Genomic DNA, 27763 nt, shown 5'->3' on the forward strand with positions numbered 1-27763 from the left:
ATGAATTTCAGGTTAAGTATGATTAACATTTTAAGTAGGTACATGTAGAAATAATAAAACTTTGAATTTGTATGTAAGTACGTAAAATGACAGGTTTAGTATTACTTAACATAGGATCTTCTCTTCCATTAAGGTAAGTACCTATATATAGTTAAAATTATAGGATTATCCTTCAACATGGTTATTGGTGAGTTAGGTGAATAGCGTTTGATGTATTTCATTAACTATTAAGTTATTTTAATCTCTCATAGCTTAATACTCATTTTCATCAATTCTTCATTTAATTTAATAGTAGTTGAAATGTCAATTTGTTGCACGCGGAGAATAGGTTTATGTGTAGTGTTTGAACCTCTTCCTTCCCTTAGGGACGTATGGGAAATGAGTCTGGACTTAAACGGCATCACCAGAGTCACTTTTCATATTATGGATTGGACACTAATATCGAATGTTTTCTATTACTTTTAGATCTCATCCTCCTCCTACCCCAGCCTTATTTGGACTTCAATTATGTCGGAAGTGTTACTAATAATCTCAGCTAGTATGGATTTCACACTACTATCAGTTGGTTTCGATTATTTTTATATCACCAACCTCCCGTCTTAAGGATGGTACCGACATACATCTCGGTCTCGTCTCGAAACTTCAAAACGTGACCGAGACTCAATATACTGAGACATTCAAGACGAAACCGAGATCAACACAACCACTTGTAATTTTATACGATACAGAGACGAGACTATGCCCAGTCTCAATTTCGTCTCGAATATTCACAAAAAAAAAAAAAATACTCAAATTATCTTTATTCGAAATTCATGCAGTTACGTGACATATAAGATGATGTAATAATTACCCTTGAGTAGACGTTGTCATAAGCGTATACAGAGGAGAAAGAAGGGCAAATGCCACCTCAAACCATGTGGTATATCGAAAATATTTTATAAACAGCACATAATTTTGAGTTGGAATTTAATACATTCTCTTCTTTCTCCCGTCATTAAAATACTCAAAACGTATTTTGCCAAGATATTCCAAAATATAATTTTGTAAAACAAAAAAAAAAAAAAAGCTTTCAATATACAGAGTGGCCCAAAGGTAGGTATACAGTCGTAGTATTGCCATAATTTCTTGTTTGTAACTTCTTTTCTCTCTGTCTTTTGTGTTTGTGTCGTAGCCTTCTGGGCAGGTTTGAAGAACATTGAATTGTTGAATGACGATATTTCGAACACTTGCGCGCCTAAAAATTGTAATTAAGATTGAGGTGCCACCGTATACCTACTTTTGGGCCACTCTGTATAGCTGAAAAAGACAAGCACCGGTGCGCCGTAACAGTTCTTATTTCGTGCTATGCCCTTATTTGGGGTCACTATTTTCTTAACAACCTAAACTTAATCTGTACACAAATTACCACTCTGTATATTTAGTAAAATTTACAAAAATGCAAATATATGTTATTAAGCATTACATTTATTTCACAAGAAGAATTTATGAAGGCCGTGATTTATAATTAAGATATCATAACTTTATTGCTTATATGGTTTTGTTTCGTGTAAGAAAGGAAAACAACCTTAACAATCCAGAGTTAACAAGAATATTTCTGAGTTTCAAAAATCATTGCATTATACGAATCATACAATCTAAAGAAAACGAAAGGGTTATATAATAATATCAATTTGTTCAAGTTCATCCTAAGAACTGCTGATAAGGAAGATTACCCATTATATTTTCTAGGTAACCATTAATATATCTGTCTTCGTACTTCATAGGTGTTTCAAAACCAAACCTTTTCAATTCGTCTGGTAAGTGTCCTAAAATCTTGATGTTACCAAAGAATGACAGAAACGAAATCAATTCTTCCTCGTTTTCCAAAAATCGTCCCTCATGTATCCAAAGTTCTTTCAAGTTTGGCCTTAGAGGCACGTCGCAAAGTTTGTGAAAAAAGTTATCGGATTTGTCCAACAGGGTCCGAATGAAAAGCAGCTCAATATTGGGTGTTCTGTGTAACAGGTTGATAAAGGTATCTTCAGAAACAGATGCTCGCAGAGTAACATTTTTCAAAAAGTTGTTTTGATTTTGTGAATACTTTATTTGCACGGTGCCATGTCTACAACCAATACCAAAATTGTTTAGGTTTGGACAATTGTTTAATATTGGACAAAGGTCCAATGCTTCGTTGCTGATAAGAGAATTTTTCATGTACGTTAAATGTAAATCTTGGAGATATTCCCCTTTGTTTCTAAAATACTGAAATACACTATCATTCAAATTGTCAGGAAATGTTCCAATGAAAGTGGTTAAAGATTGCAATGAGGGTATTGCGTCGAATTTTATGTCGTCTTCCATATCATCAATAATTAAAGCTTCCAATTTTGGACAAAGCGTCTTAACTAAATTAAATAGTATACTACTTGAATCACTCACTTTGACTCGCTTTAGATTCAGTGACTGGTCCTGAGGTTCCCATGGCTCGTTTAACAAATGTATTAATACCTCTACCAAACTGTCTTCCAAAATTTCTAAATTCTCCAGTAATTCCAGAGCAACTAGTAATCCTTTATATGAAACACGAGTTCCACATGTTGATAATTTGCGCAATGTGGAGCAGAGATGAGTCCTCGTTCTTGTATAACGCTTCTTGGCTTCATTAGGTTGAAGAATCAGGTTTCGTAGAGGCAAGAGTTTACTAACAGGAGGGAAGATATTTGGTAGCCTCCAAAAGGTGCTTTCCCATTGGCTGTCATCTTCACCATTAGCATCTGATACTTCAACTATATCTTGGGTTAAATAATGTATACCATTGTCTGTAATTAGGGAAAATTCTACATCCAATTCCTTCAGATTGCAGCATTCTTTACCGATTACAGTCAATATTTCATCGGTGCAACATGATTGCAATACTAAGCGTGTCAACATTGATGACGAGGAAATGGCTGTCTTCAAAAATACACAATCTTTCTCACTTAAAATATAAGGGGGAAACGTACGAGGCTGGATACGAATGCTAGCCAAATTATTACTGTTTTCGCTTAACAACTCCAATATTCGAGTGAAATGGAAAGATGTAGGTTTGTGTGTTATCAGGTTAATATTTCGAACCTCGTTTTGAAGAAATATCTCCAATAAATACAGTTCTTCTGGATACAACTCATAACTGCTTGAAGGAATATAGAAACTATTCAATGGAACGAAGACATTATTGGAGTTGAAGACAATGTCAACCAGTTCTAAAAACACAGTCGTAGGCAGCAAAGCATAGTAGTCTCGGATACATTGTCGCTGTTTGTAGAATTTGCATATTTCTTTGGCTGTTACGGGACGATTACAAATAATTGATTTAATTATGCTACGGTAGAGAATGTCTTGAAGACTTGGGAGACTTCTAAACCACATCTTTTGTTTTAAATAATATACATTAATTGTTGTTTATTTATTTATTTCAGCAGCCTGGAAAAAGAAAGAATAAGAAATATTAAGTAACTAAAATTGTGGGTGTAATCAAGAATAGATAAGTAAAGGGAGATGTACAAATTTACTTACAACAAATACTTATATGGGTTGCTTGGGGGAAACATGATGATATGAAACATTTTCTAACTTTAGAGTAAACTGGGAAAGAAAACTCAACATCCCCATTCAATGCAATGCAATGACACATATTTAACAAGCTTTCCCTGCAATCTGTAGGTATCCAGTTGTCGGAAAAGTCATGACGTATTTTGGTAAAAGATGACAAGTGTTGATGTGTGGAAGTACTATAGGGCAACTTTATAGGAACCAGGCAGCTGTTATAGGAAGAGATCAGAAGGAAGCAAGAATAGGTAAAGGAGTAAGGTAAGGATGTGGACTTTCACCTCTCCTGTTCAACGTCTATACAGAAGAGGCCATGAAAGAAATCTTTGATAAAAACGAGAAAGGCGTAAAAGTAAATGGCCGGGTTTTCAGCACAATAAGGTTTGCTGATGACATAGCTCTGATAGCGGAGAACGAAAAGGATTTGCAGGAAACACTTTCAAACTTCAACGATCAACTGAAAAAAAAACATGCAAAATGAAGATAAATAAGGAGAAAACCAAAGTGATAAAGTGCACAAGAATAGGACATGAAGGGGCAAACGTATGGTTAGATACAGAAAAAATCGAAGACGTTAAGACGTTCCCCAATTTAGGAAGTCTAATATCCTCAGACGGAAAAAGTGAAAAATATTTAAGTTCCAGAATAGCGCATGCTAAACAAGCATTCAATGGAAGAGAGGGTTACTAACATCAAGAACTGTGTCGTTGGACGTCCGTAAACGATTTATTAAGAGCCTGGTATGGAGCGTGGCGATTGACGGATCAGAGACGTGGACATTGACGAAAGCTGAAATATCCAAGCTGGAAGCATTTGAAATATGATGTTGGTGTAGAATGCTGTGCATATCATGGACCGAAAGAGAAAGGAATGAAGACGTACTAAAGGAAGCTAATGAAGGACGATACATCATGAAGATAGTAGGAAAAAGAAGAAACACCATGTTTGGTCATTTTTATTCGGCACTCCGATTGGATCACCGTGCTGATAGAGAGAAAGGTAGAAGGAAAACCAGGAAGAAGAAGACCAAGGATAGAATATCTAGATACAACTACGAAATACAAGAGACCTTATCAAAGTATAAAACAGCTCTCCCAAGGGAGAGAAGTTTTAAAATTTCCATGTTGGTTGAGGTGAGCAAGAAGAAGAAGCATTTGCTATGTCATGAATAGCTTAAGGTAGAGCGTCATGTAGACTAATATTACTCTTACTCTTTATTTAATTTGTCTTTATGGATTTGACATCACATCGCATATCCGGTGGAAAGTGTTACAACTCAAAAAGAAAGGTAATTTTCAGTTATCATCGCCATTGGATAGAGAGAAGCAAGCTCTACCTGGTGGCATTTTGGTATAAACGCAACCAAAAATATTAACCTCTGGATGTCAGAAATAGCCGTATTCCAGGGAGCGATTTTGATCGAATAACAAACTTTAAAAGCCATGTTCCCACAATGTGTATTTTTGACTTGTAACCGTCTTCCACCGGGTGTGCGACATGGATGATGGAAGACCAAAAAAGTTGCATTTTCGCCATATTTTACTGTCTTCCTTACAAGTTTGGACGATCCGTGAAAAGTTGCGGAAATTTAGTGGCAACAAATAGTCTACACGAACGTCAGTGCCAGCGCTGGTTCACGAAATTCTGTGTTGCTGATTTTGATCTCAACAACACCCCTCGGTCAGCAAGATCAGCCGAGGTTGAGGACAACCAAATAAAGGCATTAATTCAGTCGAACTATCGTTACGCGACACGAGAGATTGCAGCAACATTAAATTTTCATGACTCAACTGTTCTTTATCATCTGCAGAAACTGGGATAGCCTACACTGAGAAAAATTTTCATAGAAAATTTAACAGTAAAGACATGTAAAGTTGATTTTTTCGTAATTCCGTACTTAAATTACGTACATTTGGACTTGAAACCATTATAATGTTAATTTATCATGTGGCGAAATGGAAATACAACATGCTGCATTTTGTCTTTTATGAAACATCTGTAGTACGCAATAAATGTACGTAACGACAGAAAGGTTTTCAGTTCTGTAATGTTAAGAATACATTCCAGACTGGACAGAAAATGTGACGTAATCCACGAGAGATAAATGCCTTTCAGGAATGAAAATATTACAGGTTATCCTATCCAGTACGTGTTTTTTGACATGAGTAAGGAAAATATCGCAGGAAGAAGAACAAATAGTGTTTGTAATGCATTTTTTACATTATAATGTTAAAAGAAACGCAGTAATGTGAAAATGTTCGTAGTAAAGTGCAAACTTCACGTCAGTAATGAAATTTTGTCATGATAATGAGACCTACCCATTCTACACTGCAAAGATCAAACAAATCCGTACTTTACAGACATTATGCAAGGAGACGAAATGTTTTATCATTACTTTTAAAAGACAGTCTAAGGAAAACATGATTACGTACAATTGCTGCGTACAACTGACCTTTCACTCGGAAAGTGCGACAAATAAAGTACGTAAAGGTATGATAGAAAGTCATTATAATCTTATATATCCCAGAAAATGGATAAAACTACATTTAGAACGAGTAATTTACAGTAAGTAATAGAAAAAAGTCCTGAAACTCTGTGTAATCATACAGTTGTTTGGTATTAAAGTCTGTATTGTCATGTTACTTTAATAGTACCATACAGACAGTAACGCATTACTCCAGTTATAATAGGTGGGGAAAAAGAAATGCAAAATTTCCATCACCCACAATTCCACACTATATGAAAAAAACCGGAATGTTTTTGTGCTAGGACACAAGAATAACAGATATGGCAAACAGATAGCAGCACTATTGACTTGTAACTTTTATCCAACAATTCACACGTTCACAAAACTATTATTGAGACAGATGGGCATACAGAAAACATATAACATTATTTGTTACTTGGTATAAATGCCAAAGATACTGCGTAAACCTTTGATTATTTCAAACAATAAAATCATGCTAATTTTCATAGCCAGTACAGAAGTTATTTCTGATATGCTTGGAAGACGTGGGTGCTTATAAATTACGAAAAGCTCTGCATACTGGAGAGACATGTTATTCGTCTAGCTTATCGCCTTAAGCTACCATATCCCACATGGCTCACCTATGAATATATCTCGTTTCCGAAAATTACAGAACATCTTGCAGACCTCCGTATTAGATATGTCACTTCTCGGATAAACACAGGTCATCCGCTCTTTTTAGACATTCTTCACTGCGATGCTCTCACAGACTCCACCTACCGGTTCATACTTTCACCATTAAACATATTTATATCTCTATATATCAACAGCACACACTTGACTCCGGACGAACGAGAAATCTACGACATTTATTTCATTGCCGATCACATACCTCATCTTTTTCCATTATTGCACGAAGATCCTCACCATTAACAAGGGCTTCTTACTGTGTTCATTAGTCCCGAGTCGCCCCGGGACAGAAGATATAACCCTTCATCTGTCTGATTAACACATTTATGTTTGTGACGTGCTAGCACTTCATCTCATTTATCATTTTCACTTCTCATAATTTCATTGGCCACATGTTGCACCTACTCTATATTTTTGATTTTGTTGCACTGATGATTAAACATGTTTGTTTTCTTTTGCATTTATTTCATATTTCTCCTTTTGCACTATATAATTATTTAATCTTACAGTTATTGTTGCACCATGTATTATATATTTCAGCATAAATTAAAATAAATGTAAAACGATAACATAAAATTAAATGATGATGAGTTCACAACCCCTTTAATAGATGTTCCACCTAAGCAGTTAATAAAGAATATCTCCTAGCCCATCACCTACCTTTCCTAGCGCCTATTTTGTGTATAAGAATCACATGCCAAAGAGAGGGCGTAACCCTCTGAGAGGCAGGAGGATGAAAATCGTTTTATCACAGTCTTCAACTCTACTATTGAACCCATATTGTCTCTTCCTCCCTAACAAAAAAAATGCTTATAAACGAATTGGCCACCTGGAATCTCTAACCAGGTAAAAAAAATAGGGTATTCGTAGCTGGCGAAGAAAAATAACCAAGTCACTTAGTGTGTCCATCCCCATTGGTTTATTTTAGTCGCGATCTTCTCATATACGGTTGGATTACTTGCCTTTTTCAGGGTAAGGAAACAACCGTCGAATTGACTATAAGCCTCCACGGAGGTAAACAAACGAAATTGATCCTAAGTTGACGACCTTGGCTATTTCTTTGGCTATTCGATTTATTCTCTCCTCTTCGGAGGCGGAGCTACTGGAAATCAACTGTGTGCTCTTTATCGCTTTATCTGCAACTTCTTACTAAATTTTTGACAAGGCAGTACTTAAGTAGTTTCACTAATGCCGGGTTCTGATCCGCCGGACCGTCGAGTTGAAAGGCATAAACTACCGCCAACTGTTATGGGTCCACCAATAGACCGCCCACGGGCGCGTGCACGTACAGCATCTCATTCATCTACCTCTAGCCTCTCACCAACTCGCGAACCAAACAGAGACCGTTCACGCTCACCTAAAAAGCTTAGATACACTGATGCTTTGCGCAGTCCTCCTAGAACCAGTACAGCCAGCATCCAACTTGAATCTACGCCATCTACTTCAGAAGCTACTATGGACATTGTTCCTACTCTCATTTTTACAATTCTATTTACTAATCTTCCTGCTGAGCTCATGGACATCAAAAAATTTTACCAAAAACTAATACGATACTGTTCTAGACTGGACCTCCATCAATTAAACAAGACCTCTAACGGAATCATCCTAAAAACAAAGAACCCCGATCTTTATAAGCATCTCATCTATAAAGTGGGACCAGCAATGTTTGGCGTTAACACGAAAATTCAACTCCTTAAAACTCCTCATATCAAAACACCACCTCCGCCTCGGCGTACTCCATTACTCTCTGTAGTTATCCGTGGAGTTGATCCTACCTATACCGAACAAGACATACTAGAGGAACTAAAGCAAGATGGGATTCAACCTACTAGAGCTCTCCGTATTAAAAATGCTAATGGCCCTACATATATGGTCAGACTACTAACAGATGATCCAGCACTGGTAGACGATCTTCTAAATAACGGTGTCTACATCTACCGTTGCCACCATCGGGTCGAGCCTTCACGCACACCCCCGCCTCTCTCACTACGGTGTGAAAATTGCCTAACTTATAATGCGCATCCAACGAACAAGTGCACAAATCCTTCCGTCTGCTCCCACTGCAAAGGAGATCATAAAATAAAGGAGTGTCCTAAGCTCAATGAACCCTCCAGATGCAACACTTGTGACGGGGAACATCCAACTTACTCCTACAAGTGTAAGGGCAAACCTAAACCACTTCCAGATAAGCCCGAGACTGTTGTACCTTTACGCGTTCATGTCTCATCACGTCCGACTAGTACCACAGCGACCACACAAACATCTTACTTACCACCACCTACTGTGGAAAGTATTTTGAAGTTCATCACTATCGTTCTTCAAAATGCCTTTCCCTTTCAGCGTGAGGCTATACTAAATCATGCAACCAAAGCGGCCTTCGATATATTCCAGCTCCACATGGCAGCTACATATTCTGGACTCTCAACCTACTTCCATTTTCATACAGACACCCATCATGAATAGTACAGGTCAGAGAAGGACGACTATTACATTGCTATTCTGCAATATTCGTTCGCTACCTACCAACCGAGTTCTCCTAGAAACTTTAGCAACTCAGCACAATGCAGATAGTATCCTTCTTAATGAAACCTTTCTAAAACGATCTGACCGCTTCTATCTTCCACGTTATCATCTCATACGCTCTGATCTGCCACAAAACATCGCACGTGGTGCTGCAGCAATAGCCGTTAAACATTCTATTCCACGGCGCCATATCATACCACCTTCTCCCGGGCAATATCCCGAACACGTCATACAGACGCTCTATTTTCCAGCTACTACTATTACCATCGCCACCACCTATGTTCGATCTACACAGCCACTTCCGTATCGTTTTCTGACATACTTAGATCTCAACTTTAAAACATACATCTTCTTAGCAGATATCAACTACCATTCTCGTACAGCAGCTCAGAAACAACGCTTTCATGATTTCCTCCAAACTACTCATAGTTCTTTATTGCAGTTGCCGCATCCTACTCGTCCGGGAAGCGACACTAGTCCCGACGTGGCAATCATTTCCAATAACCTGTTACCACTTACTACTATAGATGTCCTTGGTTCCATAGGTAGTGATCATCTCCCAATACTTCTCTCTATAACTCCACGTCTGACATCCACTGCATCTGCATCACCACGCACACCCAGATATAACTTTAGCAAAGCTCGGTGGGATCAGTACAGCACTTATATTACTGAAAATCTGCCGGCTACTGCACCTACTCTCACAACAGTTGCATCTATTGAAACACTCACACATACTCTGACTGATATAGTCTCTCACGCTACGGATTACGCAGTTCCTAAATGTACCACCACATCATCTAGACCTCGTATACCAGCACGCGCCCTCGATCTTCTCCGGCGCTCACACGAGTATTTAACAGAGTTTCGTCGCACACATGACCGCCGATTTCTTCTTCTCCATCGTCAATTCCAACGAACGGTACAGAGCTACATAGTAGCCCGCAAACGACTAAACTGGCGTGCCTCCTGTAATGCTTTGCGCCAAGAAACAAATCCTACTAAATTCTGGACTACCTTTAAACGTCTAACATTTCAGAAACAGGGCCCACAATACCCCATCATCTGTGCTGACCAAGTACCAACGACGGATGAAGAAAAGGCAACTGCTTTCGCTACATATCTTGAGGAAGTCTTCACTCCACACACTACACCTTCGTTCACTTGTCCTACAGATACCCATATCTCACACGCTGGTTCTCTAGTGCAGCCATCATTTCAACCTGATTTCAACTACCACCTTGATCCCACAAATCAGCTCACTGCTCCTATAACATCAGATGATATTACAGCTGTTCTTAAATGCCGTCGCAACACAGCTCCCGGGGCAGACTCAATTACGTATCGTCAACTGCTTAAGGCACCTGTGGCGTTTCTAGTCTTACTTGCTTCTTTGTATACAACTATTTTATCTACAGGCTATTTTCCAACTACATGGAAACTTGCTAAAATTGTGGTCTTTCTAAAACCTCGCAAAGATCCAACTGCTGTGTCATCTTACAGACCCATTAGCCTTACTAACGTGTTTAGCAAGACACTAGAACGCCTTCTGGTAAAACGGCTACATCACTATCTACAAATCACGAACAAACTACCAACTATTCAAGCTGGATTCCGTCCACTCTATAGCACTGCTGATCAATTACTCAAACTTTCTACACTACTTGTCAACCATTTTAATAAGCGTTTACCATCTGTTTTGATCTCATTTGATATTGAAAGAGCGTTTGATACTGTTTGACATGAGGGGTTAATTTACAAACTCAAACGTCTGCTTCCTCACAGCTATGTCCGATTAATAGCCAATTTTCTGCATCAGCGCCAGGCTTTCGTTCAGATCAACAGGGCAAAGTCACGCATCTTTCAACTCCGCGCCGGTGTGCCCCAAGGATCTGTTATATCTCCTCTATTATATATTCTTTATGTAGCCGACATGCCTCAACCTCAGCCCCCACTATATGCCTTACAATTTGCTGATGATACCGCTTATGTCGCATTGGGATCTTCTGTGGATCGCATTAATCAACTCCTACAACCAGCTTTGGACAAACTAGTTACATGGTGCCTGAAATGGAAGCTCAAGCTGAATTCAACTAAGACTCAAATGACTCTCTTTGGGCTCAAACGCAATAAATACTGTCACAGTCGCAATCCGGAACGTCTACATTTAACCCTTTTTGACTCTCCAATCCCAATTCAAAACAATCTCAAATATCTGGGAGTAATATTCGACAAACATCTTACTTGGAAGCCTCATCTAAAACAATTGGAAGCTAATATCCGGCGCCGTTTGAACCTTTTACGAAACCTTAAAGGCACCACGTGGGGTCTTAATACAAAACTTCTACTGCTAACATATAAAGTCTTCGTACGCCCAGCACTCACGTATGGACATCTAGCTTGGTTATTAGCAGCACCAACTTACTATGAACGTCTGAAAGTTTTCGAAAGAAATGCCTTACGTCTGGCCTACTCTCTCGCTTTCGATACTCCCACTGCTGAAATATATCGTCGTGCGCAATTTCCAACTATTTTGCCACACCTCTACCATCTACGCCAACGCTACATAGCGACACGAATCCAATTGGCACATCCCATTGTCCATGAGCTGTTAGACCAAGTTCCTGCTGTACCACGCTATGCCTACCCACCACTGGATCATCTGTTAGCAATATACGAATGCACCGAAGCCCTAGATCAGTATAATCCTGGCCGCCGTATCTACCACCGAAATCCACACATATATTGCTCATAACCTCCGCACATGTACCCAAGAAACATTTTAACACAATAGCCACCTCTTACACATCCTCGTCAACTTGATTTGCTATTAGTTCCTTACTTCAATCCACATTATTCTATAGCCTGAAATCCTTTTCCATGTCATCTAATTCAAAAAAGTTGAAAATATCTCTGGCCACAGAGAAGGTGTTGCCTTCTACGGCCCGCCCATCCATTGGATGGGAATGAAACTCTTGTTAAAAAAGTGCTTATAATTTGTACCCGGATGTTAGATGCTTTGAGAAGACGCGTGTGTATCGTGCTCCTCAAAATACTCGTGATTTCCGCGGAAATAAACTTTATTTCCTCACCACTTTAATATCAGTGTGAGCATAAACTTTGTTAGATTCAAACAGGAACATTGAGTGCAGTTTAGAGACACTTAGTGGCTGTGCAGTGCTGTGGTGTGCATGCTGCATGCTGTAGCTAGGAGTAGAAGTAGCGGGAGTAGACTAGCAGTAGCTTGCACAACGCATAACAGCCGCAATAACTGCCATCTCGGAAATACGGAAATAAATTAGAGAATAAAGAGGGCCCCTTAGCAAGAAAGCTCGCCCCCTTGAGTGATGCACCAACCTATATCTACGTGCACCTCCTACATGCAGTTAGAGATCTAAAGCAGCATGTCGTCTGTGGTGTCGCGCCGCGGTTTTTATCCTAAGACATTTACCGGGCAGTGTGTGTTAGAGAAAGAAAGAAGAGTAAAATAGAAGATAGGAAAGCGCGTGAAGATTTTTCACCTCACCATTGGCTTGGGTAGTAGGAGGGAAAAACCTGGAAAACACATGGAGTCCAGGAAAAAACCCTTTATCGGTCATGCACATGCTCAAGTTATTTACATGGTAAACCACACTAAGAAGGGGTGGAAAAACCCATGTAAAATTATTATTTTACTGTCTCTATTTAATCTAACTTAAAAGCTGGGTGTGATTTAATCTAATTTGTTAGTTGTCTGTAGTTTGGTGGGCAAGTTTGGTTAGTGGGTCTTTGTGTTATTTTTAAGCATGCAACTTGGTCCTTGGCCTCGCCTGGTCGTCATCGGTTTTCGGTGGTCGCAACTTATCCATGTCCCTCTCTTCCCTCTGACGGTTTGGATTTGGCGCTGCTTCCCCCGTTCTGTCTACTTCTAGTGGCTATCTGAGGTTTGGTGACATACAGTTCGCCGGTTGTTGTTGATATGGTGTTTATTGTCAAGTGGAAGATCTTTTTTGTTGCTGTAGCTATTGTATCGGTGAGTCTGGGTCTGTTCGCTGGTGGCGTCGTCATCATTAATATTGATGTAACCCACGTTACTATTTGTTGCGTTGCTCTATTAATAGCTTCGTCTATTGCTTCAGATGTGATGTAGTTGTGGGTTTCGTCTTGTTTTTGTAGGGCATCTTTCTCTGCTTGATGATTTGTTGTTTTCGTCTGTCCCTGATAAGGGCCTGTTTTTGTAAAGTTTTCTTCTGTGATAAGTTTTGGCTTCGTGATTTGAGTTGAGGCCTTCGGTCTCATGGGACATTCGCTACTTCCTGTTCTGTGGCCAGTTATTTTGCATGTGGCACAGAAGTTCCTGTTTGTTGCCATATTACATGGGTCTTTGTGCGTTTGGCCACACCTGTGGCACACTCTCTCGCTGGTGCATTGAAACTTCCGGTGCCCATATGCGTAACAATTCCAACAGGGTGATGGTCGAGGTTGGCTTCTTGATTGTTCTACTCTGTAAGTCTTTGATTCTGTCTGTAGGCCTTGTGTAATGAGCTTGTTGACGTCTTCTGGGTGTGTTGTAAACATTCTCACTAGTGGAGTTGGGCCATCGTTTGATTGGATTCTGTTCAGGCTGGTAAACTGTATGTTTTGCTTCTGTAGTTCTTCTTGTAGGCTTTTTAGATCCTTGGTTGTGGGGAAGCCTTTAATTACACACGTGAACATGTGTATCTTCTTCTTCCTCTGGTTAGGTTTTGGTGTTTGGTTCTTCCCTCCATCTTGACTGGCTTCTGGTAGGCTGCTAATTGGGGGCTGCTGATTGGTCGTTAAAGTTTTGCTTTGGTCCTGAGAAGGGGCTGAGTTTTTGGTTTGTGCCTGTGGCTCGTTTCCCACTTTAGCTGGTTTGGTTTTCACCTGTATGTGACTGGTTTCCACCTGTGTGTATTTGGTTTTCTCTTCTGAGAGTTTGGTTCCTTCCTGTGTGAGATTTTTTGACACTGCTTCTGTTGTCTTCTCTTCTGGATTTTTCTTCTTTCTTCCTCTGCGTTGAACTACCTGGAAGTGGTGATCTTCTTTATCGGCTTTCTCACATGAGATTTCTGGTTGGAAAGCTGCTTGGTTGTCAACGTTCAGTCCGTCTTGGGATAGCTCTGGAGCTGTGGGATGATGGTCCTCATAAGGTCCGGAACCCTGTTTGCTGCTGTGCTGGTTTGGTGTGATAGGCGTCAGCAACACCCCGTCTTCTTGGCATCTCTTTCCTCTCTCATAGAAAATAGCACGGGAACCAAATTCAGCTGCCCTGAAGATCTTGAGAAAGATTTCTCTCGCTGCTGCTGACTTGAAGTATACTCCAAAGTAGTCCTTCTCGTCAACTGCACTGAATTCCCTGGGATCCATCCTCTCTTCTATAATGGCACTTACGTCTTGTTCGGAAAATCTGCTGTTAACATTTTGGATGAGCACCGGTGGCACTGACAGCGCCAGCAATTCATCGGCGTCCAGTATTGTGCTCACGATCTGCTCCTGCAACTCCCTCGCTTCACCTCTGCTGTCTTCTTCATCGGCATAGGTTTGCCTTCTTGTTTCGTGTTGCTTTCTCTGGTTGTGTTTGTTAGCTGCTCCCACCTCATCTGCAACCTTCCTGGCAGGCGTCTTCTGTGCCCGTGGCATGGCTCTAAACAGGGCTGGAAATTTAGCTTGCAAATGTGGTAGCTGGGAATGGTCCTGACAAGGGCCAGATGTACAAAGGATAGGTAACTTTAACTGCGTGTGTGTGCTTCGCTAATGCTATCCCAAAGAGATAGTATTGCGTTCCCGTCAGCCGACTGTCGCCAAGGGCTGTACAACCTATATGGCCAGCGCGAAGCTTGACTCACAATAGGGGGTCTAGCCGACGGAAAACAATGCTTATTTCTTCAGGAAGCGGTGTGTGTAAGTGTGTTGTAGAATTTTGTCTTTATTTAGCACGTAAACTCTTCTCTAGAAGTGCTCTTTAATGAGCAGAATGTCGTGAGCACACCTTCGTTAACACCGCAAGGTCTCCCGGTGTGTCACAGTGTCTTCTTCAGCAAAGCACATCTTGTAAAAGTCTTCTTTGGAAGACAGGAATCTTCTCGTTGAGCAATCTCCTACAAACTCTCTCGCCTGCCTGCAGCATGCACTGAACGAAAGAATATTCCAAATAATCTCTGCCATCTCGAACTGGGCAACTAGTTTTTGTTCAGTTTCTTGCGCGACCCCGAACAAAAGTCGCAATCTGATTGGTCGCAGTCACGCAACATCGCCGGCCAATCACAGGACAGACCGACCCAGTGCAGCGCTTAAAAGAGCAGTGCGGGCCTTCGTTCCTCGCAGTTCGCTGCATACACTCAGAGGAGAAGAGTGCTAAAAACAAAACTAGATCCCCAAGTGATGAAATAAACTTTGCTTCCCAATACATTATACTGAAAACATAGCGATCAGTGAAACCAGGCAAAAAGAAAAATAGGCCCGGCGGGGGCAAGCCTAAGAAGCTCCCGTCAACCCTAATAGTGAAAACCCCGTAACAAAACATTAAAACTAGAACAGATTGAAGACCCTCCCAGAAGAGCCACATACGATCACCGGCAAGCGGTCCTTACGAGGGCCACCGATCAGAGCGTCAGTGATAACACAATCTAGCCCTTGAGTGAAGCAGAACAGGCCCTTTCAAGAGCCACAAACAGACACTAGCAAGCGGTCCTTACGAGGGCCACCGACCAGTGAGCCAGTGCTAACCCAAGAACTCAGCCCAAGTGCGCGGCAGTGCAGAACCATCGGCAGTGTCACCATCCCCACAGTCATGACCAAACAACCGAACGACCATCCCACCCAAGATAATACGGATGACTGTAATGCTCCACCAGTGCGCAAACCCCCGCAGTCAGCGACAGTTGGCAGTCTAGCCAAACAATTCAAATCTATGAGATTCATAAGCTTAGGGACAGTGCACAAGAGGAGGCCAGTCAACAATAAGCCACTCCCCCCCCTCAGCCAAGATGAACTCAACGCTGTCACTACAGCCCACAGCCCCTCAGCCGGCCCAAGCGGCAACATCAAACCACCAGCACCCACACAAAGTGCACCTGACAACCCAGACCCAACTGAGGCCAACCTCATTGACATGGAGTCAGATGAGTATGACAGCGATTACCAGCACTCTGACCGGGAGTTCAAACAACCGAAGAAGAGAGCCAGACGACCAAACATCACCCCCACTGCTTCACTAGTGGACTTTCGAGACAGGAACAAGTATTCCGCCCTCACCAACCAGAATGACTGTCAAGGGGATCACGCCCGAGACAATCCAAATGATGATGAAGAAGAGACTCCGGTCTCGAAAAAGCATGTCCCACCGCTGCTCGTTTATGGAGTGGAAAAGCAGCACAACTTCATCCAATCCATGTCGAAGCTGTGCAAAGTACTCCCAAAAGTGCGTCACTGTAAAGATTTCATCCGTTTCGAGTTTTCCACCATGCAGGACTATGAAAAGATAGAAGCATACTGCATGCAAACAAACAGACAGTATGCATCGGAGGTCCCTAAAGCCGGCCGCCCATTCAAAGTTGTCATTCGTAAATTACCAATAGATACAGGTGTGGAAGAAATCTCCAACGCCCTAAAAGCACTTAACTACCCTGTAGATGAGGTGAAGCAGATGCGAGGCCGCAGCGATGCCAATGGATCACGCCCCCTCTACCCACTGTTCCTGGTGTCCCTCGACAAAGTTCCTGGAATCGGGGAGATCTATGACCTAAAATACTTAATGAACTACAAAATCCAGGTTGAAGCCTACCGCGGACAAGGACTACTCCAGTGCCACAGATGCCAGCGCGTAGGCCACTCACAACGAACGTGTCGTGCCAACCCACGCTGCGTCAAGTGTGAGGAACCTCATCTCAGTAGCCAGTGTCCGAAAACAACCAAGGACACACCTGCCAAGTGTGTTAACTGTGGAGGGGATCACCCTGCAAGCTACCAGGGGTGTCCACACCTAAAAGCAGAAAAGGCAAGAAGACAACCACCGTCCAACAAACCAACGCAACCTCCTACCGACAACAGGAACAAACGCAACCCACCTCCTCCCAAACAGCAAGATCCCGATACTTCCTCGAACCAGCAATCATCCAAGACCACCAGAGAACCCAATCCAAGCCAAAACGTCCCTCACGAGATCAATCGCGTCGATGCACAAGAGAAAAACCAGGATACCTCCGCCACACCAGAAGCCAACCCATCAACCGCACGGAAGAAACAGGAACCACTCTCATCAGAAAGTGAACCATCACTGGCCACGACAATTAAGGAAATCATGACCCTCTTCCAGGGTCTGAACCTCAAAACATTTTTTGAGAATTTGAAGACAGGACTCCGGAAGGTTGCTGCAGCAACCGACCCAATCAGCAAGATGACGACAATGCTAGAAGTAGTTGCCACGCTTCTCGATGATGGCTCCAACTAAACGCAGCATCTCCCGTGACCTCAGGGTCGTTCACTGGAATGCGGAAGGAATCCGTCACCAAAAACCAACCCTAGAAGACTTCCTCCAACGTGAAAAAGTCGACATCCTCCTCCTAACCGAGACCCTTCTCAAACCGCCTATCACCTTCACCATACGCAATTACACCATCCACCGCACCGACCGCCCTGGAGCCACCAGCCGGGGCGGAACAGCTATCCTCATCAAAAACTCCCTGCCCCACGATCCTCTCCCTCCCATCGTCCTCAACTCCCTTGAGGTTACGGGAATAACACTCCACTCTCCGGAAGGACCGATTCAGGTGATCTCCGCCTACCGCCCTCCCAGAACGAGACTCGACCCAGCGGACCTCCACACACTGCGACAACTGGGACGCCGAATCTTCATCGGTGGCGATCTGAATTGCAAACATCCGGAGTGGAACTCCAGAGCCTCCAACGACAACGGACGACTACTCCACCAAGCCCTACGTCACATCGACTTCCTACCAGCTGCACCGACCGAGCCCACACATTATCCACGCAACGGAGGACGACCTGACGTGCTGGATATGGCACTGCTGGCAAACATCGCCATTCTTGAGGGACCGGAGATCATACACACCCTCCGTTCAGACCACATTCCCGTCCTCCAAACCCTATCCATCAGCCATAACCTTACCTCCACTCGCCTACCACCAATAGCCACAACGGACTGGGACACTTTCACCAAGATGATGGCGGACCTCACAGACCCCCGGAAGCCTCTACGCACCCCTGAAGAACTCGAAGCAGCAATCGAATCCATCACTGCCACAATCAACACCGCCTTCAAGCTCTCCACGACCACAACAAGTCGATCAGCACCACCAGCAACAGCAGAAGACCACAGAACCACCTTCCTCATTCACCTCAAAAGATGGGCCAGGAAACAGTGGCACAGAACCAGGCATCCAAGTTACAAGACAATGTGGAACAAACTGGCCTCACGAGTCAAGAAGCGCCTCCTCAGGATCAAATTAGCAAAATGGAACACTACCCTGCAAGAAATGGACACACCCAACAGGGACTTCTGGCAGCTGGTCCGCCGCATCTCCAGACCAGCTGCAGGAGCTAGAACGTATCCACTCCAAGGACACCAGGGTCTTCTTCACGAACCAGCAGAACAAGCGGACCTTCTTGCAAACACACTAGAAACCACAATGCAACCTCTTCAGAACTTACCACCAGCCGCCACCCAGGAAGAAGTTCACTGAAGTGTCCACGAAACCCAACATGCAGATCCAACTCCACCTGCAGCTCTCACCACACCACGGGAAGTGGAACACACCATCAAGAGAATCAACAACCATCGAGCTCCAGGACCGGACCGCATCACACCACCAGCACTGAAACACCTGCCCCGCAAGACCCTTGTGCTGCTCAGCCGAATATTCAACGCCATACTCACACTTGGCCATTACCCACGATCATGGAAGGAAGCCCGCATCGTCATGATACCCAAGCCTGGAAAACCGAGAACACTGCCCACAAGCTACAGGCCAATCAGTCTCCTTTCGCACATCAGTAAGGTGTTCGAAAGGATATTCCACGGACGGCTACTACAACACATCCAGGAGCACCAACTGATCCCGGATCATCAATTTGGGTTCCGTGCCGGCCATAGTGCAGAACAGCAGCTAGTGCGGGTAGTTGAACTAATCACTGCGAGATACAACGAAGGGGGCCACACTTTGGGAGTGTTCCTCGATGTGGAAAAAGCTTTTGACAAGGTGTGGCACGACGGACTGCTCCATAAGCTCCATGTGCACAACTTCCCGCACTACCAACAGAGGCTCATCAGATCCTACCTGCACGATCGAAGATTCACAGTCGCCCACGCAGGACACCACCAACCACCGACAAATCCGCGCAGGAGTTCCCCAAGGTTCCTGCCTCTCCCCCACGCTCTACGCCATATACACAGCCGACATTCCCACCACCCTCAACACCTCGCTGGCAACCTTTGCCGACGATACAGCAATCTTTGCAGGTCACAGCAATATCAAATATGCAAAGACATACCTCCAACGACACCTGGACCTGTTGGATGTGTGGACGGACCAATGGAGGATCAAAATAAACCCAACCAAAACGGTCGTCGAAGATTTTACGAGGAACCGCAAACGACACCCACTTCACTTCCGCCTTTCAGGATCCCCACTTACTCAGGCAGAAGAAGCGAAATACCTCGGTGTTCACCTTGACAGGAAACTACTATTTGACAGCCACGTGACCAGCACCACTCAGAAAGCATCGCAAAGGTTGCAGGCACTCCTTCCCATCCTCATTTCACCATCCTTGACCCACAAAACTCGACGTCATGTCTACGAAATGTCCATTAGACCTATCCTCCTGTACGCACATCCTGCGTGGGAACATACGTCACAGAGCCGCCTGAACTCACATCAGGTACTACAGAACCGAGCAGCCAGGGTCATCACCGGCCACTCCCGAGACACTAGACTCCAACAGATCCACGAGGACCTTGACCTACCCTTCCTGGATGACGTACGCAGACGCCGATCCACCAAGTTCTGGAGAGCGATCACAACATCTGAACACCCGCACATAGCCGCCATAGGATCAACCCGACCCCGCAGAAACAGCTACAAGATGCCCGGACCACCTTGAAGAGATGCACCAGAACCACACACAGAGAATTGCGACAGTTGCAATCCCGAAAAACTTATGACACCATCGCCAACACAACCAAGAATCACACATCATGAATGAAGGCATGGGCTCCGGCCCGGAACTTCGCAACCAGCAGGGTCTCAACCCGCGAGAAGAATGCTCAATGCAATGCTCAATGCTTATAATTTGTATATTCCGAAGGAGCGTGTTCCGATCCTATGTAGTGGAGTCTACATTCTATTAGTGTTTGCGTGCACTATTTACTGCAATCTTTATTTCGATGCTTGCGGAAAACACATTGCTCGATTAAGTTAATTTCGTCCCTGACTGTTACAAGCATTTCATTATACCGTGGTAAGAAAGTATATGCATGTATTCGTATCCTTTCGTCATGGCATTTTCACAGTAGTGCATGCAGATTTAACTGGAACATACAGTGCGTAAGTCTCCACATACAGATTTAAATGCAGTCAAAGACGGAGTTTCTACCATTCCTTCATGTGATTTTTCCATGTTTGCCTCGGAAAATGTCTAGCAACACCTAGAAATATAACATTCCTGTTTTGTGATTTTTCCATTCCACTTGAGTTTTAACATGACCGGTAATGATGTCGCTCCATTATTACTGTTATTAACTATGACGTCATATCTTTCATAAGTTCTGACGTCATCATTTTTATCTGGAAAAGTAAGGAGAAAACATACGTAGAACGGACAAGAACAATTAACATTCTCAGTAATGTTGGAAAGTCATTCTTACGAAAGGTCCTAAAAATCACTTGAATTTACGTACTTTTTACCCGTAAATTTTTCTCAGTGTACATAAGCAAGATCAATCTATGAATTCCTCATAAACTCAAAACAGTTCATTTGACAGAACCGATAAATATATGCGACATTCGCATTAAACGTAACGAAAAGGATCCTCTTTTTATGCCATTTGTAACTGGCGATGAGAAGTCGATCGTGTACAACAATGTGCTGCGTAAACGTTCCTGGTCCCGAAGAGGTAATCCGTTTCATACGACGTCGAAAGCAGACATACATCAGAGAAAGATTATACTCTTAGTATGGTGGGATTTTAAAGGCGTAGTGCTTTTTCAGATTCTACCTAGGAACCAAACAATCATTTCCGGCGCGTATTGTCGGTAATTGAACCGTTTGAACGAAGCAATCATCTAGAAACGATCCGGAACTCGTAAATTGTAATGGGGGCATGTTCCATCACAAACAACGTGAAACCACTTACAAGTTTGGTCACCCGTCAAAAACTTGTAGAGCTTGAATGGGATGAGTTGCCACATCCACCTTACTCGCCCGACCTTGTATCGCCAGACTTCCACTTGTTTCGCTCTTTCCAATAGTTCTTTTGTGGTGTAATACTCAATTCCAATGAGGCTGTTAATCAGCATATTCTTCAATTTCTCACAAGTAAAAGCAGGTCTTTCTATGAACGGGGAATTATGCAGCTTGCTGAAAGATGTCGCAAGGTTATTGAGCAGAAGGGGCAATAAATATGCTATTGACTGAAATATACTCTTGTGTCATTAAATACGTATTGTGAGACTCAGAGCAAATGCGTCATAACTTTCCCGAAAACCTGATACATTTCGAAAATTATACTACCCACATACTGTTCTGTGGTTCGACCTCAACATATTCCACCTAATGACACTATTTCATCGGATGCGGCACTGTTTTTACAAGTCGCTCATATATAAACGTTCAATAGTATATAATTAGCAATGCTACAGAAAAAAAAGAAGGCGAAACAGTTAAATAAACGGTAAACCTTTTAGCATTTGTGTTTGCTTTTTGAATGCAATCATCACTGATTAAAGCAATCGGTTTTCTTTACCTTCTCTGTTAATTTTCTCTTCTTTAGGACTATCCAATATTTCGATATGTCGGTCAATCTATATTTGTAAATATTGGTATCAAAAACTTTTAAGACTCTCGATGTATAGTTATTTCGATATTTTCCGATATCAATTTCACCTTCCACGTTCGAATATCTTTCTTCATGTCCCCATACTCTGGGTTTCATTATTGTCAGCAATTAAACTGATTAGAAAGTAATTAATTTTCTATTCTCTTTCCTGAGAAAAGGTATGGAGTACGAAAAGCAAATCAAGAATAAATGAACCGAAGTAGAAATTATTTTTAGTGTGGTGTATATATTTAATAAATACCGTGTTAACTCGCGTAATAGTCGCAACTTAAGTTTGAAGTAAAAATATTAGCCCAAAAAATTTCCCCGCATGAAAGTTGCAATATACGGGATTTTTGTCTTTGTGAAGAAGACTTTCTTCGAAATTGTTTATCTTGCGCGAATCCGAGCAAAGAACTTTTCGTGTTTGCTGACAAGTAACATCATGACCTATTTGTCAGCAGAAATCAAGTAACCTGCTTCCTCCCTCCATTTTATGTTGACACAATGATCAACATTTGAAGTTGTTTTGATCATAGCGAAAATTGAATGGCAGCTTTCCTCGCGTAATAGTCTTACTTGGATTTTCGCATTAAAAAACTGATCCAAAAAGTGCTACTATTACGCGAGTAGGTTTAAACATGGTATAATCTCATCGTTTTTCTCCATTATACTGTATTACCTCTTTCGTCAGAAGAGTTCCCTATTGAAAACTTGGGGGCCGCGGTGGCACAGTGGTAGAGCGTTCACCTCTGGTGCTTGGGGTCCCGGGTTCGATCCCAGCCCCGCCAAGTAAAGTTATGGTGGATAAACACCGTGTGCGTGGGTTTCCTCGAGGTTCTCCCGCTTGCTCCCACTTCCTTCATTCCACCATTTCATTCATTACTCATCATCACCGTCTCCTTAGCCTAACCGGCATAACCGTCGGACGTAAAACTCAAAGATTTCATTTCATTTCATTTCATATTGAAAACTTTATCTTGTTTAAATTTTTGAGTGAAACATAGGTCTCTCCAAGAATGCTAGCTTTTCTGCTATATTTTCTTAAAAACTAGTGTGCATTATTTATGAAATGACCCTCGTAGGATCTATTTTATTAAATAAGTTAATTTTGGCAAATTTAAAAATTTCTGCCTAAAAGGAGAACAGTCTGGAAATTTTCCTATATTAATTTCATTTTATCCATTACATACTCTTTGTGTTATGGATTCATATTACACAGATTTGCAACCAAAAAGCTGTTTGCATAAGTTTAGCTGATTTTTACGCTTCTGGGTGTACCGAAGTCGAAAATGACCTCCGTTTTTTCCTGGGACGTCAAGTTTTTACACAATCAAAATGTAACGTGGTCAAACAGGTAGCTGGAAATCGCTAAATTACAAATGCATCACACGAAAAGAAAATGAACTTGGAAAATTCAATTTATTTGTGCTCCCCGAAACATGAAAATACATGTATATTGGTCCGGATGGGGATCACTGACACATATCGTAGTGTATCATGAATGAGAGTACGATATTACAAAAGAAAAATCAAAAACAATAAATCTGTTCATAAAACGAATTTTGGTAAGATTACATCTTAGATTTGTAAAACGTTGGTAAGTAGTTCTGGCTACACTGTTTGTTGCTCAAATACTATGAGTACGCGAGTACGCGGGTTTTTGTTGGCCCTGATATTAGAAAATTTATATCCGAGAAAGACTTCATCAGTTCAATGACTCCAACTCAAAAAGAGGCTTGGGTTTCCTTTACGTGCTCATCAAAACGTTTTTGGGAAACCTAAAGGACCCACAATACAAGGAAATGGTGGGGGAAATGTTGCACTTGTTCCGAAAGCATGGTTGCTACATGAGATTAAAAGTACAACTCAACTTCCACTTCCACTTCCTTTTCTCAACTTCCACCTTGACTCCTTCCACCTCAACTTCCACTTTCCCGACAATATGGGAGTAAAGAGCAGAGGGAGCGTTTCCATCAAGATATCAAAGAAATGGAATAACGGTATCAGGGGAACTGGAGTGTTACGATGATTGCAGACTACTGCTGGATGTTGTCTAGGGATCTTCCGGCGGCCATTTACAAAAGGACAAGCTCCAAACGAAGTTTGACCTTTTAAAAAAGACGATTTCCCAAGCAATCTGATTGAGGATGGTATTACTTTTGGTCTTCACGTGTGTGCGTGTTTCTGTACCTTAATTTGTGTTACGCTGTTAATGGTGTTTCTGTAAATCGCATATTTGTGTACGTTTGAAACCCAGACGTCCCAGGACAAATCGGTTGTCATTCCTGGATTCAGAGCACCCCAACACATACGAATCAGTTAACCAAACCGAAACAGCTTAGCATTGTTTTATTCTTGCAGACCTGTGTTATTAATATTTTTATAGAATAGTCCAATATTTACTTAACCGTTCTTCCTTTCCATATTATATCCTTAACGAAGTTTAGTTCGCTATACCTCTTGGGCTTATTATGAATATGCTTTTAAGAGATAGGCATTGGGACTTAAATTCCATATTTTTCATTGAACATTCTGGGAAGGTAACTAAATTTAGGGGATTTTACTGAAATTTATTATTTTTATTGGAATTTTGCAAAATTTTAAGGCGCGATGCGGTCAGTAATGATTGCAGAAGATTCTCCCCGGGGAAGTTAGAATAAACGGGGGATGAAAGTAGCACTGTTAACACACTAGTGGCTCACGTTGAGAATGATTGCAGAAATCCCTTGGAGGGGAGGACGATTTAGTAGCTCCGGGAGAGTTAATTCGCTCACCAGGCCATTCCCTGAAATCATCATTGGATTTAGTAAAATTTCTTTTACGGGCTGGTATCGCTAAATTGCCCTCAACATGTTGGAACATATTTTCAAATGGCACACAGTGCTGGAAAAGTTTTTTTTTTTTTTTAAATACAGAATTCTGTTTCAAATGATTGGTCTAAGCTTGATGGATTTTACCACTAGGTAAGTTGAGTTGATTGTGAGTTTAACGTTCTTTCAGCAGCAAGGCTATATGAGATGGGACCTACTGATTAACGTGGGATCCGAACTACATGCGTTCCCGCTGGTAATCGAACTCGAGTCTCCAACGCCAAAGGCGCGTACGCTAATCGCTTAACCATAAAGGAGCTCTTAGCTCTAGTTTCAATTATGAGAACAGAAAACTATTGGCAGAACATAAATTTGGTGAGTATGGTGGTGTGTAATGTTATAATCTCTTTTATTTCGTCTTACCAAAAAGTGACGAATTATTAGTATCGAATGAGACGAGATTCAAAAATGTTTGTATGAGACAAAAGACAGGTCACTATCCTCGCCAATCAATTCTAAAATTCTCAAGGTAGAATAAGAATCGGCTTTCAAACAAAATTTTATTCCATCAAGTTCTTCTTCTTTTATATACATATATCTGAAAATTTTAACTTCAGTTTTGACACGAAGTAAGAAACAGTCTGCGAAAATCCATTGATTCGTAACAAATTGTGTTTATATTCACGCCATTTAAGGTACTCATTGAAAGAATGTTTTATTTTTATTGCCTTTTGGTGAATGGTAACACGGCCAACAACTGAGACTTAAAGCTTTTATAAGCTATGATATTTTAGGCGAATTGAAAAAATAAAGTAAATTAGTAGGGTTTTTCAGACCACGAACTAAAGTTCAAAAAGCTGTAACCTATTTGAAATAAATATTCACTAACTTCAAAATTCTAGTTTTATAAATCAAAAATACGCTTACCTGATTTTTTTTTCTTTAATATAACTTTTACGACCCATAATTCTGAAACCATAGTTACTTTTTACATATTCCAACAATGACTTATCTTTTACTTTTTACATATATGTATTTCTCTCTAGTACATCTATCATTCTAATCAAATTTCTTACTCCATTCCTTTAATGAATAAAGGGCATCAAAAATCCAGTAGTCCTATTTCCGAACTATTTCTTTGTAACACACAAACTCAAGAGTGTAAGGATGTGTAGAAAGATATAAGGATTTGAGTATCGAAATTGAAATCGAAAAATATCGAACAATCTAAATATCGATATATATCGTTGGATCAATGTTTTCAAATAACGAAATATCAAACAGTTATAACGTTATATATATTAGTAATTGAAATATTACCTTATATATATTAGTATATTAGTATTCAATTACATTTGTAATTGAAAAAGATAGTATCCTATTAGTTATACAACCAACCCTTTGTCATAGTGTTAGAAACAACCAGGAAAACTAACATTGATATACAAATATAGGAAGATCGCGTCTTGCTCCTCCACTTTCAATGTCCAATTGCCACCACTGGCCCTCTCTACTTGTCTAGTAGCTAGCACACAAGTGTCTTTGGTACATGGAGTCCCGGGTTCAATTCCCTCTTGGAGAGCCTTTCAATTCCAGTGCTTCACGATGATATGGATTCCACCTTAAACTGTAGATTCACGTCTCATATAGTAATGGTCTTGAAAAGGGACGGTAAGATCGAATCCAAACAAATTTATAATACTTATGTCTTTGTTTGTTTACTTGAGGAAAATGTTTGAACTTTTATCTTAACATTTCTCAGCTTTTACAGCATAATAAAATTAAAAGTAAATTCATCTTCAACATTAGTTAATTTTTCTAGCTACTTCAAAATAAGACAATCTCACTTTATGCATTTGATTGATGGAAAAACTGGTTTGCGTTGTCCAGAAGGGGAGAAGCTAAAAGGTTAATTGAAAGTTAATTAAACAATTAATTATACGTAAATCTCAAACTCACAACACATCAGACATTCGAACTAATTTCAGATAGAACAAATAACGGTTTTAAAATGTATATAGGTAATGGTTTTCCATTATTTAATAGTTTAAAAGATTTACACTGACAGAATTCCTTGGCAGAACAGTTCAGTGTAGTAGTCAGACCAGACAAATGTCTCTGGAAACGAAGGGGTTCCGTCCACCATTACAAGTGACAGTTCCTCCGGAGACAAAAATAGATTCTTGCAACCGCACACATTCCAAAGACTGGGAAATAATTTGTCTGGCAATTGGTTGAAAACAAACCACAAAAAAGAAAAGAAAAAAGTATTCAGTTAACTTATATTGTGGAGAAACCAAAAAAAAAAAACAACTTAAAAACAGGTGTTGCAAAAATAAAAATCTATTCTTCGTTTCGCAAGAGGTATTTTAAAAATAAACATTGCCATGTATGGAAAGAAAGAGTGTGTCAAGCGTAGTAAATAGCGTAGAAGATACACGTTGATACACACACACACACACACTCACATATAAATACAGACACAGAAGACATTCGAATACACTCATCTGGGTGTTGACACAATCAGGTCAAGCAAATTGTGTCTGCAGCAAACACAAAAATGTTTATGAAGCCTATTTAGCCATATATTCCCAACCCATATGTTTACTGTGTATCTTTATATGGATGTTATGAAATGAAATGATATTTTCA

General features: G+C 41.2%; 2 protein-coding genes across 2 annotated transcripts in view; both read right to left on the bottom strand.

Moving 5' to 3' along the window:
- The window catches only part of LOC145675822 (uncharacterized), a 526764-nt gene that overhangs the window by 426288 nt on the left and 72713 nt on the right, over positions 1-27763 (bottom strand). The window lies entirely within an intron of this gene.
- Positions 1456-26120, bottom strand: LOC145675000 (uncharacterized). The gene is made up of 2 exons (XM_081745346.1): positions 26039-26120; positions 1456-3441 (listed from the first exon to the last, which is right to left on the bottom strand). The coding sequence occupies exon 2, from the start codon at positions 3385-3387 to the stop codon at positions 1681-1683; it is 1707 nt and encodes a 568-aa protein (XP_081601472.1). The 5' UTR covers positions 3388-3441; positions 26039-26120; the 3' UTR covers positions 1456-1680.

This window comes from Thermobia domestica, chromosome 18 (genome assembly GCF_964235325.1).
Source record: "Thermobia domestica chromosome 18, izTheDome1.hap1.1, whole genome shotgun sequence".
Lineage (NCBI taxonomy): Eukaryota > Metazoa > Arthropoda > Insecta > Zygentoma > Lepismatidae > Thermobia > Thermobia domestica.

Excerpts from the sequence above, each read along its gene's own strand:
- LOC145675000 (XM_081745346.1), bottom strand. The coding sequence starts at position 3,387 with ATGTGGTTTAGAAGTCTCCCAAGTCTTCAAGACATTCTCTACCGTAGC.